Consider the following 14,855-nt stretch of genomic DNA (forward strand, 5'->3'; position numbering starts at 1 on the left):
TTGGCTGGCAACCCGTTCAGGGTGTCCCCCGCCCACTGCCCGATGATTGCTGGGACGGGCTCCAGTACCCCCGCGACCCTACTGAGGATAAGCGGTGCAGCTAATGAGATGAGATGAGATCTGTGTAATGTTATTTTAAAATGTATTATCTAATATATTATTCCATGACATTAAATATCGAAAGATTGCTTTTATAAACCCTATTTTTGCACGTTTACCAACCACAATCACTACTAAATACCGTCTTCCTATGAGGAGCATATGTGCTAATGAGATAAAGAGCAAAAAAGAAACCGAGAGACAGAGAGATAGATGGATCCACCCATCAGTCCATCCATCCGTTTACACCACAGGTGTCAAAGAGGCGGCCCGCGGGCCAGATCAGGCCCGCTAAGGGATTGAATCCGGCCCGCGAGACAAGGCTCAGAGAAGCGCAAGAGAAAAACAAGCTGCAGGTTGAACTATGTCAACATGATGTTGAGAAAGCCAGGTGCCTCTCACAAAGGCACTGTACTTGTATTTATTTCTCTCTCTCTTCCTTTCTCTTCTTTCTTTTCTTTCTTTTCTTTCTCTTCTTTCTTTCTCTTCTTTCTTTCTCTTCTTTTCTTTCTCTTCTTTGTTTCTCTTCTTTCTTTCTCTTCTTTCTTTCTCTTCTTTCTTTCTCTTCTTTCTTTCTCTTCTTTCTTTCTCTTCTTTCTTTCTCTTCTTTCTTTCTTTCTCTTTTTTCTTTTCTTTATCTTCTTTATCTTTCTTTCTCCTTTTCTTTCTCTTATTCTTTCTTTTCTTTCTTTCTCTTCTTTCATTCTCTTCTTTCTTTCTTTCTCTTCTTTCTCTTCTTTCTCTTTCTTTCTTTCTCTCTTTCTCTTCTTTCTTTCTCTTCTTTCTTTCTCTTTGTTTTTTCTTTTCTTTCTCTTCTTTCTCTTTCTTTCTTTCTCTCTTTCGCTTCTTTCTTTCTCTTCTTTCTTTTCTTTCTCTTTTTTTCTTTTCTTTCTCTTCTTTCGCTTCTTTCTTTCTCTTCTTTCTTTTCTTTCTCTTTTTTTCTTTTCTTTCTCTTCTTTCGCTTCTTTCTTTCTCTTCTTTCTTTTCTTTCTCTTTTTTTCTTTTCTTTATCTTCTTTCTTTCTCCTTTTTCTTTCTCTTCTTTCTTTCTTTTCTTTCTTTCTCTTCTTTCATTCTCTTCTTTCTTTCTTTCCCTTCTTTCTTTCTTTCTTTCTCTTCTTTCGTCCTCTCTTTCTCTATCTTTTTCTTTTTCTCTTTCTTTTTCTCTTTCTTTTTCTCTTTCTCATTCTCTCTCTTTCTTTCTTTCTTTTCTCTTCCCTTCTCTTTAATCTACTAGTCCGGCCCCCAACAGAATTTTTGTTCTATCGTGTGGCCCCCGAGTTAAAATGAGTTTGACACCCCTGGTTTACACATTTTTGTTTAGTGTTATTGTTCAGTTCAGTTCAAATATTGATAGTACAAAAAAAAAATTAAAAAAAATAAAAAGGTGGCAAAATAAAGCACGAAAGGTGAAGAGTGTAGAGGACATGCTTATTTGGTCCGACCCGCTATATCGCTCTGGGTGAAATGCAAACTTTTTTCTTTAAATTTAAGCGTCATTGGATCAAGTAATGGATCTCATTTGACTGAAAAGACAGAAGACTGTTTATCATATCATACAATATTAATATCGGCAAGCTCCAATTAATGAGGCTAGTCAGTTAGTGGGCCTTAATAGCTAATGAGTAGTTTGTTATACGGGAACCTCATTATATTCAAAGGTCATGTTCGTTCTTTGTTTTGCTATTTCCTCAACTTGTTGCTTTTTTTCGCTCCATATTTTAGTTGTATTCAATTAGAGCTGAGGCGCAGCACAGGCAGCCCTACTGAAAAAAAAATATTTTCATTTAATCGGGCATGCTTATGGACTGTACTCCCAAATCCATTCAATATGTGGACTGAGCAATTAGGGAAAAACACTGGACTATGTGTAATGAAAGATCAAATATCAAACATTCCGGTTGTATCCACCAACTCTGTTTGTTCCTCAACCCCCTCACCCCCCCTCCTAAGGAAAACAAAGCCTACTTACAACAAAGACAGTTAGTTCTTTGTTCCTTTATCTCTTTGTTTCCTTATCCTCACTGTAAATGTGGAACTGGAGTCGTCCAATTTCGTTGTCACAGCATATCCCATGTTGTAACAATGACAATAAAGGCATATTCTATTCTATTCTATATTACGTATAGATGATGATAGTAGAGATTGCCAATATAAAGCCTGTTTTTTGCGAGTTTACCAACCACAAATACTATTACCGTAAATTCCGGACTATAAGCCGCTACTTTTTCCCCTAACTTTCAACCCTGCGGCTTATTCAGTGATGCGGCCAATTTATGTCATTTTTCTAACGGCCGCCAGCGGCGCTCGAATGATGCTACCATTAACTGCCCTGTCAAAGCTATATTATTATTATTAAAGCTTTGAAAACTCTCTCGGTGTACCGTCTTTCTTTGTAAATATGTGTAACCCATGTATAATATGTATTTGCAACTGTATATTTTTGTAATGTATTTGTTTGTATTTATTTTAGACACTTATTCTGATTTGCACGAGTGAACTAAAAATGAGGGGCGGAACAAACGTGGGGTGCCGAGTTCAAGTGGGGACTGCTAAAGGTGAGGGACAAACAAGGAAAGAAGAAGTTGGTTAAAGAAAAAAAGAGTTGCGTGAGTAAATGTGTTCATCTGATATATTTTTCCCACCCTTACCTTTGGAAATATACACTTTTTTCCTTGGATTACTTTCCACGGGACCCGGACTCTGCAGGTCTGCACCAAACCTTAAGTATCGGTATCATTTTCTGTTCATTTTGCCGGCTGCGATTTTTGGACTGTGGACTTTAATAAAGGACATTTAGTTTCAATCGCGGGACTTGAAGTCGGGTTTGGGTTCATTTTGTGTTACATGTTTGAATGTGGGCGCATGCGGCTTATATACAGATGCGGCTTGTGTATGTACAAAATCGGTTTTCCTCTTAAAATGTGGTGGGTACGGCTTATAATCAGGTGCGCTCTATAGTCCGGAATTTACGGTAAATACTGTATTCCCACGAGGAGCATATAATGTGCTTAGGGTTGGGTAGGGTTACTTTAACTGGATTACTTTCAAAGACTTTTGGATGACTCCAATACCAAATATGCTCATAAAAGACAAAAGGAACTAAATATGACTAAAATGATGACTCACAACACATGGTAAGCTTTCTCTCCTGGCTTTGATCTCTTTGATCTCCGGCAAAACGAACATCAAATGCGACAGAAACAAAATGAAAATAAATCCAACATCATTTTTGCCGTTCCGTGTGTTCCGTTACTCCCCAAGCCTGCACAAAATGGAGTCATTTGATTCATATTTAGTTTATTTTGTCTTTTATTAGCATATTTGCTATTGGAGTAATCCAAAAGTGATTGAAAGTAATCAAGTTAAAGTAACCCTACCCCTAAAAATATGCATTCCTTTTTCATTATGGGGAGGCCACCACTCAATATCGGCAATTACATCACAGTCAGTCGGGATTTGGGAGGGTACGTTTTGAGTTCCGAGCATTTTTGTGAAACGACATGAACGCGTACCTTAAATCACAACTGCATTGTAACGAGGCAGCCGGCACTTTCCTCATTTCAACCCGAGCGCTGAGATTTTGCCTTAATGAGCCGCAGTTCCAGAATGTTCCCAGCAGTTTCAGGCCCTCGTGTACGATGAGCCGGAGTACTATCCTTTAATTGGCCGAGAAATGATATTTTTTCCACATTTTCCGGTCCCGTAATGACGCCAGTACTGGTACATTTTTAATGAAGCTGGTGTGTGAGGATTCACACACGTCAACTCTGAACCAATTTAGCACGATTTGTTTTTTTCTCACCGGAAATCGTTGTAACCGAAAAACTAAAATGCTATTTATTGCCTCGATTGGCTACGTATAATCCCGAGGCAAACCGCACAATGGGCCCTGCGGCGTGGAACGGCAAATGCTCCGCTGCTCTGGTGAATTCCTGCACCCGATTAAGAATTCCTGTGAAGTTAGAGCTGCATAGGCTGTCAGGAACCAGAACAGGATCAGGACCCAAACGCGTGACATTCTCACACAAGCCTTTTATTTCACGGGAAATGGGGAGTCATGCACGTTAGGCAGGAAGCCAAAGACCGACGAGATCGATTCCATTTGCCCGAGTTGATAACAGGAAAGGACGGACAAACAGGATAGATAATGAAACAGGATATCGAAAATAAACAGGACAAACAAGACGGGAACGAAAACTGGAGAGAATAATCAACAGGACAAAAATAGACGGGAACGAAACTGGAAACCGATAGTAAACAGGACAAAAATAAACGGGAACAATACGGACTGGAAATACCAACAGGAAAACAGGACCGAGTCAGAACCCACGTCTTGCAGGGCAGAGGTTCGTTGACGGACCGACAAAGTAAGAGAGAGCGCACTGAGCTTAAAAAGACGGAAAGCCAATCTGTTAATGAGCTGCAGCTGGCGCCACATGGGCGGGGCCAATTGGGCGCCATGGCAACCGTGACATAGTCGACACCACTGCGGCTGCTTTTATTGAATTCCACTAAAATGTAGAGCGGAATAAGATGCACCAAGTTGTGCAAAGTGCAACAGAAATAACTACCATGACCTTCGACTATGATAAGGTTCCTGGATAGCTAACTGCTCATTAGCTAGAAAGGTCCTGACCAGCATCATTAATTTGAGCTTGAGGAACCAAATAAGTTTGTATGCCCTACTCAAACATTGGAGCATAGTTTCAGAAGACAGTCGGTGTGATACACGGCTCCATTTTCTCTCCAACTGAACTTCCTGGAGAGGACCATGACCTAAGCCCTACACCAATATGAAGGTCGTCAGCATTGGGGGGGACCACATCACTAACCTCCGCTGAGGAGAAAAACAGGAACTCAGAGAACTGCTCAATCGCCTGGACCAAGCACGCAGTTTTCTTGGGATTAGTAATTCATATCAGAACTCAAAGAACTCAAAAGTAATGACCAACAAACAATCCTTAAGGCGCGTTTTAATGTATCCGCCTTGTCAGACTAGTCCTTGAATTCATGTTGATGTTTCATCTCGTAATGACGTTTAACACTTGATCTGCGAGGCACAATGCACAAACAGCATGGTCATTTTTTGCACAGTCATCTGGCCACGCTGGCTGGAAAGAACGAGATTTTTTCAATTATCGGGCGCTGGTGTTTCTTTGGCTGGGTTAAACCTCAGATCTCCCCTCTTCTCCTCGCCGCTGCGCGGTCATACAGAGCAGAGGAGGAGGAGCGGTACCGTAAAGCCTCGATACAAAGTGGCGCGCAACGGAAAATGTTTACATTTGAGGTAAAAATGCGCTTTAAAAAGAAAAATCCTTTTTTTACCGTGCCATTTCAATGTCTCTCCTTCTCTCTCTATACCTGTGTTTCTCTCTATCTCTCTCTATATGTATCGTTTTATCCCTATCCCTCTCTATTTATCTCAGTCTCTCTCTTTATATATATCTCTGTTTCTCTCTCTATATAGCTATCTCTCTTTCATTAGCACATGCAGGGTTGGGTAGGGTTACTTTAACTTGATCAAGTTAGAGTAACCCCACCCACCCATCGCACAAAATCCTCAACCTGCTGCCATCGGGGAAACGACTAGAGAGTTTCAGAGCCAGAACCAGCAGGCTCAAGGACAGCTTCTTTCATCAGGACTCTGAACTCCCTCCCTCCTCTACACCTTCTGCTAAATCAATGCAAAACTACTCTAGATTCTGGCTATACTTAGCACGTTTTTTGTTGGAAACCTTACATATTTTTATGATTTTTTAAGCATATTTTTTCTTTTTTACCCTTTGTTAAAAGCAGGTTTTGATGACCCTCTGGAGCGTTTTCCTATCTGCTGCTGTGCACCCAGCATACCACGCCGTAATAAAGTATGTTAGAATGCTCTCCACGGTGGCTTTGTAAAAGGACACCTGCAGCTGCTGTTTTAGATGGTTTTTCCTGAGCACTCTCAGGAAATTGAGTCGCTGCTGGGCCTTCCCTACCACCGCTCTGGTGTTTGCAGACCAGGAGAGGTCGTCGTCGATGTGCACACCCAGGAATTTAAAAAGGTAATCAAGGGGAAAAACGAAACTAGAATAATGAAACCCGATGTAAGCTTTTGCTGGGTGGGCTTTTGGGGGGTAATATTAGTTGTTCCCCCCCATGAATTCGAACCCCCCCCCCGGAATCGATAGCCGGTGTCTTCCCTGCTCAACTCTTCTTCACTTTTGCCAACTCGGCCAATTTGCGAGCCGAATACCTCGACAAAAAAGTTCACCCGGACAACTTTCCGTTTCTGTATAAAAGACCTGTCAAGTGCAGCACTGTATTTAGGTTATCCTGAGAATTCAGGCCCCGTCAAGAGAAAGTAAATCGAGGTGGCTGGCGCTATCATAGTGCTTTAGAATTAATGGATAGAGAGAAAAGAAATGAAACGTCTGAAAAAAAAAAAAAAAAAAACCCCGGCCGCGCACACACGAGTGCGTTCGATGCTCTCTTGGAGCTGAATATCAGCGCACTCGTGTCGGCTAAATGCCAAGCGGATAAATCTGAAGGACCCGCCGATAAATGTGATATTAATGTTCTAGCAAATGGCCGAGCTTTACCGGCGCCACAGGCAATCGCTTCTCTTGGGCTCAAAATCATTCATTTATTTTAAACACACTTCTTTCAAATTCAACTTTTGACTTCCAATTTGAGTAAATGAAGGTGTGTTAAATATAGAACATTTTCATGATGTGACTCGGCTGTGCCGGCTTATTTGGCGCCACCCGCCGGGGCTCCGTGTCACTATTTGAACTCAGTCCTGTCAATCCCCTGTTGTCAGTCCGTCTGCAAACCTCTGTGAATACTAGGCAAGCCTTTTTCGACTCCAACTCCCACCTGTCCCGTTTTTGCTCCTGTCTGTCTCCGGCTACGACCTGTTTTGCTCCTGAAGACGTCTATTCTCCCGTCCCGGCTTACGACTTCACCTGTGCCCGCTCATTTGGCGCCAACTGCTCGGGTTCTGATTGGCTCCCTGTCGCTATTTGAACCCAGTCCTGTCAATCCCCTGTGGTCAGTCTGTCTCTGAACCTCAGTGAATACTAGGCAAGCCTTTTTCAACCCTGACTCTGTCTACGACCCGTTTTGCTCCTGAAGATGTGTATTCTCCCGTCCCGGCTTACGATCTCTTTTTGTCCCCCGACTACATCCACTCTCCCGTCCCGGCTTACGACTTGTTTCCGACCCCGACCACGCCTTGCTCTCCTAGTCCCGGCTACCGACCCGTTTTTTCCGTCCCTGACACCACCATCGCTCGCTCTGGAAGACCCTTTTCCGCTTCCGGAGCACAATCAGAGTACGAGAGCGACCTGCTTCCCGCGTCCAGCGAACACCGGATCGTGGGAGCAGCCTTTTCTCTTTCCTCCAATAAAACTTGTGAGAAACGTAACGCGTCTGCAAACCTCTGAGAATACTAAGCAAGTCTTTTTCGACCCTGACTCCCACCTGTCCCGTTTTTGCTCCAGTCTGTCTCTGGCTACGACCTGTTTTGCTCCTGAACACGTCTATTCTCCCGTCCTGGCTTATGATCTCTTTTTGTCCCCCGACTAAGTCTACTCTCCCGACCTGGCTTACGACCTGTTTCCGACCCCGACCACGCCTTGCTCTTCTGTCCCGGCTACCGACCCGTTTTTCCCTCCCTGACACCACCATCGCTCGCTATGGAAGATCCACTTCCGCGTTCGGAGCGCAATCCGAGTACGAGAGTGACTTGCTTCCCGCGTCCAGCGACGACCGGATTCCTTTTTTCCTTCAATAAAACTGGGTCCTGTTTCCGTTCTGGTGCTGACAAAAAATAACTCATTTGCCTATCGACACCGACAACGAGGCACTCTAAGGCGGTTGTTCTTAACTGGTCTGAGTAAATGCGACCCAAATCAAGAAGCGGGAATATGTCAAGAACCGGCATAAGAGGAGAACCCAAATGCGTGACGTTTCTCACACATGCAGGCGGCACAGGTGTTCTTATGGGGCTACCTGGTCTTCACGAGTACCACATTAGGGACCCCTGCTCTAATGATTTGTTTTCCTCACCATTTTTCCAACAACGGGGCACTCTAAAGCAGTCATCATCAACCAATAAGAACAAATTATATTTCAGAGATAAATTAATGAATCAATTACCGTCAGTGTCTTGGCCCAGAGTAGACGATAGCAGCAGCAATAGCAGCATATAAATGTGTCTCCTTCCCGTCTTCCCGGGACATTTGACCCCGGCTTGGGACAGGGGTCCTTTTAAGCGCATGGCGGCCATCTTCATCCCCGTTTTCTGCCCACTGCCCGACTGTAAAAGGGAAAGATATACAGTCATACATCTACAGTTCCCTGCTAAAGTATTATACATATTGTCAGATTTCAGGCTTAAAACTCAAACATAAAAAAAAAAAATCAACAACATCGGAGCCAGAATAATGAAAAGAAAACAACATTTTATATTATGCTAACAAAAAAAATATCGAAAAGTTGGATCCCCAGACTGTCATGATTGCCAAAATGAAGACACCTGTGGCAATCTCTCTGATTGGCTGGCACTCTCCTCTTAAGCTGTCAGCGGCCAGAGGAGGGTGTCAGACCGTACTTGTGTCTCTCTGTGTGTTTTGCCAGATTCCAGTACCAAAGACCTTTCCTGTTTGATTCCTGCCCGCCTTCGGTATCGACCTGTTTCTGCCCCACGATTACGACCTGCTCTCCTGCCCTGGCCATCGACCTAGCCGCTAAGCCGTATCGATTCTGCCTACCTGACACGGAGCTGCCATTCCGTCCAACGCTGCTAGCGACCGACAACCATCGGCTTCCAAAGCAAGCTCTGTCAGCTCAATCCAATAAAGATTCCTTTAAAACAAACGCAATTGGGTCCGAGATTCCGTCCTGGTGCTTGACACAGACCATCCTACTGCCGCTTCCATGCTTTACTGTAAGCATAATGTTACTACTCATCAGTCCACAGAAGTTTTGAGGATAATCAAGATGCTTTTTGGCAAACCTCTTTGTGTACTGTTGAACATCAGTGGTTTGTGCCTGGGAACTCTCCCATGGATGTCATTTTTGCCCAGTGTCTGTCCTAGGGTGGAGTCAGCCTGGGGCTACTTTCCTGCCCCAGGTCCAGGACTACTCGCTGTGGTTAACAGAATAAAGACTTCTGATGTTTACCGGAAGACCCAGAAGGAGAATGACATCAGTTGGATCATGCGGCAGGACAACAATCCTGAAGACAACAGCAAGACCACCTCTGAAAACTAAATGAAGGTTCTAGAGTGACCAAGTCTAGGTCCAGATTCAAATCCAAATGAGATGCTGCGGGGTGACCTTAAAAGGGCAGTTCATGCTGGAAAACCCTCCAACGATTTTGCAAAGAAGAGTGGGCAAAAAAAATCCTATACAGCACGGGTGTCAAACAGGCGGCCCGCGGGCCAGATCAGGCCCGCTAAGGGATTGAGTCGAGACAACACTCGGAGAAGTGCAAGAGAAAAACAAGCAGCAGGTTGAAATATGTCAACTTGATGTTGCCAAAGCCAGGTGCCTCGAACAAAGGCACTGTACTTGTATTTCTTTCTTTCTCTTTTTCTCTCTCTCTCTTCCTCCCATTTTTTCACTCTTTCTCTCTCTCTTTCACTTTCTCTGTCTCTCTTTTTCTTTCTTTGTTCCTCTTGGTCTTTTTACCTTCTTTTGCTCTCTTCCTTTTTTCCTTTTCTCTTTTTCCTTCTGTCTTTCTTTCCTTCTCCTTTCTCTACTTCTCTCTTTTGCTCTATTTCTCTTTTTTCCCTTCTCTTTCTATTTCTCTTTTTATCTCTTGTATTTCATGCTTTCTCTCTCTCTCCCTCTCGCGCTTTTTTCTCTCTTTCTTTGTCCTACCTACCGTCTATACTTCTCTCTCCCTCTCTTTCTCTTATTTCTTTCTCTTTTCTTCTTTCTCTCTAATCTACCCTTCCGGCCCCTGAGACAATGTTAGTTCCAACGTGTGGCCCCTAAGTTAAAATGAGTTTGACACCCCTGCTATACAGCCTTGTGAAAAACGAATTATTTCAAATGTTTGATTTCTGTTATCGCTGCAAAAGGAGACCCAACTTCCTATTAGCCTCAGGGGGCAATTATTATAACACAAAAGGCCAGGTTTTAATTTTTGAGACTTTACAATTGAAATCAATATTTCAAAACCACATTTTGTATTTTTACAGGTTGTCTGAGTGATATTCAAATTGGTTTGATAATCTATGTGGGATCCAAACCTCTATTACTTAGGTTCAGTCCGCCCAAATGTGAAATAAAAAGACAGAAGTCTGAGTTTGGATAGGAGTAACATTTTTTTGTCTTCTTGCAAGAAGGACACCGGCCAAATGTGTTAGTCATTGTTTGTTTCGCCTTCTTATGCAGTTCCTGTCGCGAGAGACAGCTGAATCATGAGTTTAAACATGGGGACATTCACACAGAGTGTGAGACAGGATATGTTTGGGGTCTTGGGTTTTATCAGCAGACAGACAGGGACCATACCTTGTTCTCATTGGTTGACTATAAGGTGACATCAACCTCATCGAATCTGAACCGATAACATAAAAAGACCGATCTGAAAACGCTGTGAGTGATAAAATGCAAACAAATACAGAAATCAGGAAGTGTAAAAGGAGTAAAAGTACTTTTATTTAATAGCTTTCTTGCTATCATATCTCATCATTAACTTTTCCCCCGTTTTGTAGCACTCGAGCCGTAATTGGAATATTTTCAACAGCCGGGAAACAAATTGGCAACGTGTCAACAGAGCAGACACTTGTTGCGGCGACGCGGTTTCGAGTGCCGACGAATCATTCTAGCAATTTGTGAGATTTCCACGTGACTGCCTCGAAGGACCCCTCCTTTGTTCTTTGTTTTTTTCCCAGAAGCCCCAGCACAACAGCCACAAAAATGGGAACGGAAACGGGCCGCCACAAGGTGTCTGTTTGATTTATACTTTGTTTTCCATAAAAATGGACGATTAACAGCTTTTTGACTAAAAATTATCTTGATACAGTTAAACATATAGATGTCATGAACCGTAACAGCGGTAGAACCCAAATGCGTGACGTTTCTCACACATGCCTTTTATTTTACGGGAAATGTGGAGTCATGTACGTTAGGCAAGAGTCTGGCGTGGAATGACAAGAAGCCAGAGGCCGACGTGATCGATACCAATTGCCCGAGCAGATATCGGACGGATGGGGTCGATACAGGACAGGACGGGACGGACAGGTTTGATATCGAAATAGGATATCGAAATTTAACAGGACAAACTAGACGGGAACGAAAACTGGAGAGAATAATAAACAGGACAAAAATAGACGGGAATGACACCGGACAGGAAACACCGGTAGGAAACCGGACGGAGTCAAAACCCACGTCTTTTTTTTTCCCAGAAGCCCCAGCACAACAGGCACAAAAATGGGAACGGAAACGGGCCGCCACAAGGTGTCGGTTTGATTTATACTTTGTTTTACATAAAAATGGACGATCAACAGCTTTTTGACAAAAAATTATCTTGATACAGTTAAACATATAGATGTCATGAACCGGAACAGAGGTAGAACCCAAATGCGTGACGTTTCTCACACATGACTTTTATTTTACGGGAAATGGGGAGTCATGTACGTTAGGCAGCAGTCTGGCGTGGAATGACAGGAAGTCAGAGGCCGACGTGATCGATACCAATTGCCCGAGCAGATATCGGACAGATGGGGTCGATACCGGACAGGACGGGACAGACAGGATTGATATTGAAACAGGATATCGAAATTAAACAGGACAAACTAGACGGGAACGAAAACTGGAGAGAATAATAAACAGGACAAAAATAGACGGGAATGACACCGGACAGGAAATACAGGCAGGAAACCGGACGGAGTCAAAACCCACGTCTTTTTTTTTCCCAGAAGCCCCAGCACAACAGGCACAAAAATAGGAACGGAAATGGGCCGCCACAAGGTGTCGGTTTGATTTATACTTTGTTTTACATAAAAATGGACGATTAACAGCTTTTTGACTAAAAATTATCTTAATACAGTTAAACATATAAATGTCATGAACCGGAACAGAGGTAGAACCCAAATGCGTGACGTTTCTCACACATGACTTTTATTTTACGGGAAATGGGGAGTCATGTACGTTAGGCAGCAGTCTGGCGTGGAATGACAGGAAGTCAGAGGCCGACGTGATCGATACCAATTGCCCGAGCAGATATCGGACAGATGGGGTCGATACCGGACAGGACGGGACAGACAGGATTGATATCGAAACGGGATATCGATATTAAACAGGACAAACTAGACGGGAACGAAAACTGGAGAGAATAATAAACAGGACAAAAATAGACGGGAATGACACCGGACAGGAAACACAGGCAGGAAACCGGACAGAGTCAAAACCCACGTCTTTTTTTTTCCCAGAAGCCCCAGCACAACAGGCACAAAAATGGGAACGGAAATGGGCCGCCACGAGGTGTGGGTTTGATTTATACTTTGTTTTCCATAAAAATGGACGATCAACAGCTTTTTGACTAAAAATTATCTTGATACAGTTAAACATATAGATGTCATGAACCGTAACAGCGGTAGAACCCAAATGCGTGACGTTTCTCACACATGACTTTTATTTTACGGGAAATGGGGAGTCATGTACGTTAGGCAGCAGTCTGGCGTGGAATGACAGGAAGTCAGAGGCCGACGTGATCGATACCAATTGCCCGAGCAGATATCGGACAGATGGGGTCGATACCGGACAGGACGGGACAGACAGGATTGATATCGAAACGGGATATCGATATTAAACAGGACAAACTAGACGGGAACGAAAACTGGAGAGAATAATAAACAGGACAAAAATAGACGGGAATGACACCGGACAGGAAACACAGGCAGGAAACCGGACAGAGTCAAAACCCACGTCTTTTTTTTTCCCAGAAGACCCAGCACAACAGGCACAAAAATGGGAACGGAAATGGGCCGCCACGAGGTGTGGGTTTGATTTATACTTTGTTTTACATAAAAATGGACGATCAACAGCTTTTTGACTAAAAATTATCTTGATACAGTTAAACATATAGATGTCATGAACCGTAACAGCGGTAGAACCCAAATGCGTGACGTTTCTCACACATCCCTTTTATTTTACGGGAAATGGGGAGTCATGCACGTTAGGCAGCAGTCTGGCGTGGAATGACAGGAAGTCAGAGGCCTATGTGATCGATACCAATTGCCCGAGCAGATATCGGACGGATAGGGTCGATACCGGACAGGACGGGACAGACAGGATTGATATTGAAACAGGATATCAAAATTAAACAGGACAAACTAGACGGGAACGAAAACTGGAGAGAATAATAAACAGGACAAAAATAGACGGGAATGACACCGGACAGGAAACACAGGCAGGAAACCGGACAGAGTCAAAACCCACGTCTTTTTTTTTCCCAGAACGGGAACGAAAACAGGAAACAGGTTGGCAGCGGGTATCAGGCAGAGAAAAACAGGGCAGGAACAGAGTCTAAACGTGAGCGCTTCCTGAGCTGGGAGCAACAGTTCGCACAACGATCTGACGGCGTCCTCTTGAAAGCCGGGGGTTTAAAAGGAGACAGGGAGCCAATCAGTTCTCATGGCCGGTTGGCGCCCATTGGGCAGTCACAGGTGTCCCGAATTGGCAATCATGACACCATTATCTCCAAATTTACTTCGGGTACGTCTTGGATCGGGATTCCAGGCGGATTTTACAGGAACATTACGCGGTTAAGTCAGATGGTAATCATATTTACACTTCCAGACTTGTGAGTTAGTATTTTGTCAACCGTGATGGCATGAAGCCATTTGCCCGGCGAGCTAATTGGTGGATGAACTAATTCCTATTCCCGCCAGGCGGGCTTGACACACTGCCCTCGAGCAGGCGGCAGTCTGGCACGCGTCTTGCTGCTGCCAATACCGGTATCAACCTCCACTGGGGTATAAATCGGAGCATTGTAAAAGGCTGGGAAAAACTCAGGATCATCTACTCCAGGGGTGTCAAACTCATTGTAACTCGGGGGCCGCACGATAGAACAATCATTCTGTCGGGGGCCGGACTAGTAGATTAAAGAGAAAGAAAAAGAGATAAAGAAATAGGAGAAAGAGGGAGGGAAAAGGAGAGAGGGCGGGACAAAGAAAGAAAAAGAGAGGGAGAGAGAGAGCTTGAGAAACAAGAGATAAAAAGTCATGAGAGAGGGGGAAAAGAAAGGGAGAGGAAGAAAGAAATCCAAAGAGAAATAGAAGGACAGAAGGAGAGAAGAGAGACAAAGAGCAAAAAAGGAAGAGAAAAACAGAGTGAAAGAGACAGAGTGAAAGAGACAGAGAGAGAGACAGAGACAGAGACAGAGAGACAGAGAGAGAGAGACAGACAGAGACAGAGACAGAGACAGAGAGACAGAGAGACAGAGACAGAGAGAAAAACAGAGACAGAGAGAAAAACAGAGACAGAGACAGAGAGAAAAACAAAGACAGAGAGAGAGAGACAAAAACAGACAGAAAAACAGAGACAGAGAAAAACAGAGACAGAGAGAAAAAAACAGAGACAGAGAGAGAAAAACAGAGACAGAGAGACAGAGACAGAGACAGAGAGAGAGCGAGCGAAACAAATACAAGGACAGTGTCTTTGTGAGAGGCACCTGGCTTTGGCAACATCAAGTGGACATATTTCAACCTGCAGCTTGTTTTTCTCTTGCGCTTCTCTGAGTGTTGTCTCGCGGGC

At 43.7% G+C, this 14,855-nt stretch overlaps 1 protein-coding gene across 1 annotated transcript in view; it reads right to left on the reverse strand.

The window, feature by feature from the left end:
- pcdh15b (protocadherin-related 15b) overlaps positions 1–14,855 on the reverse strand; it is a 247,267-nt gene that overhangs the window by 222,725 nt on the left and 9,687 nt on the right. Inside the window, exon 3 of the mRNA XM_088323283.1 lies at positions 8,244–8,403. Coding sequence (XP_088179409.1) covers positions 8,244–8,403 — 160 coding nt within the window. The remainder of the gene's footprint in view (positions 1–8,243; positions 8,404–14,855) is intronic.

Source organism: Urocampus carinirostris, chromosome 19 (assembly GCF_059441175.1).
Source record: "Urocampus carinirostris isolate Australia breed hairy pipefish chromosome 19, RoL_Ucar_1.0, whole genome shotgun sequence".
Taxonomy (NCBI): domain Eukaryota; kingdom Metazoa; phylum Chordata; class Actinopteri; order Syngnathiformes; family Syngnathidae; genus Urocampus; species Urocampus carinirostris.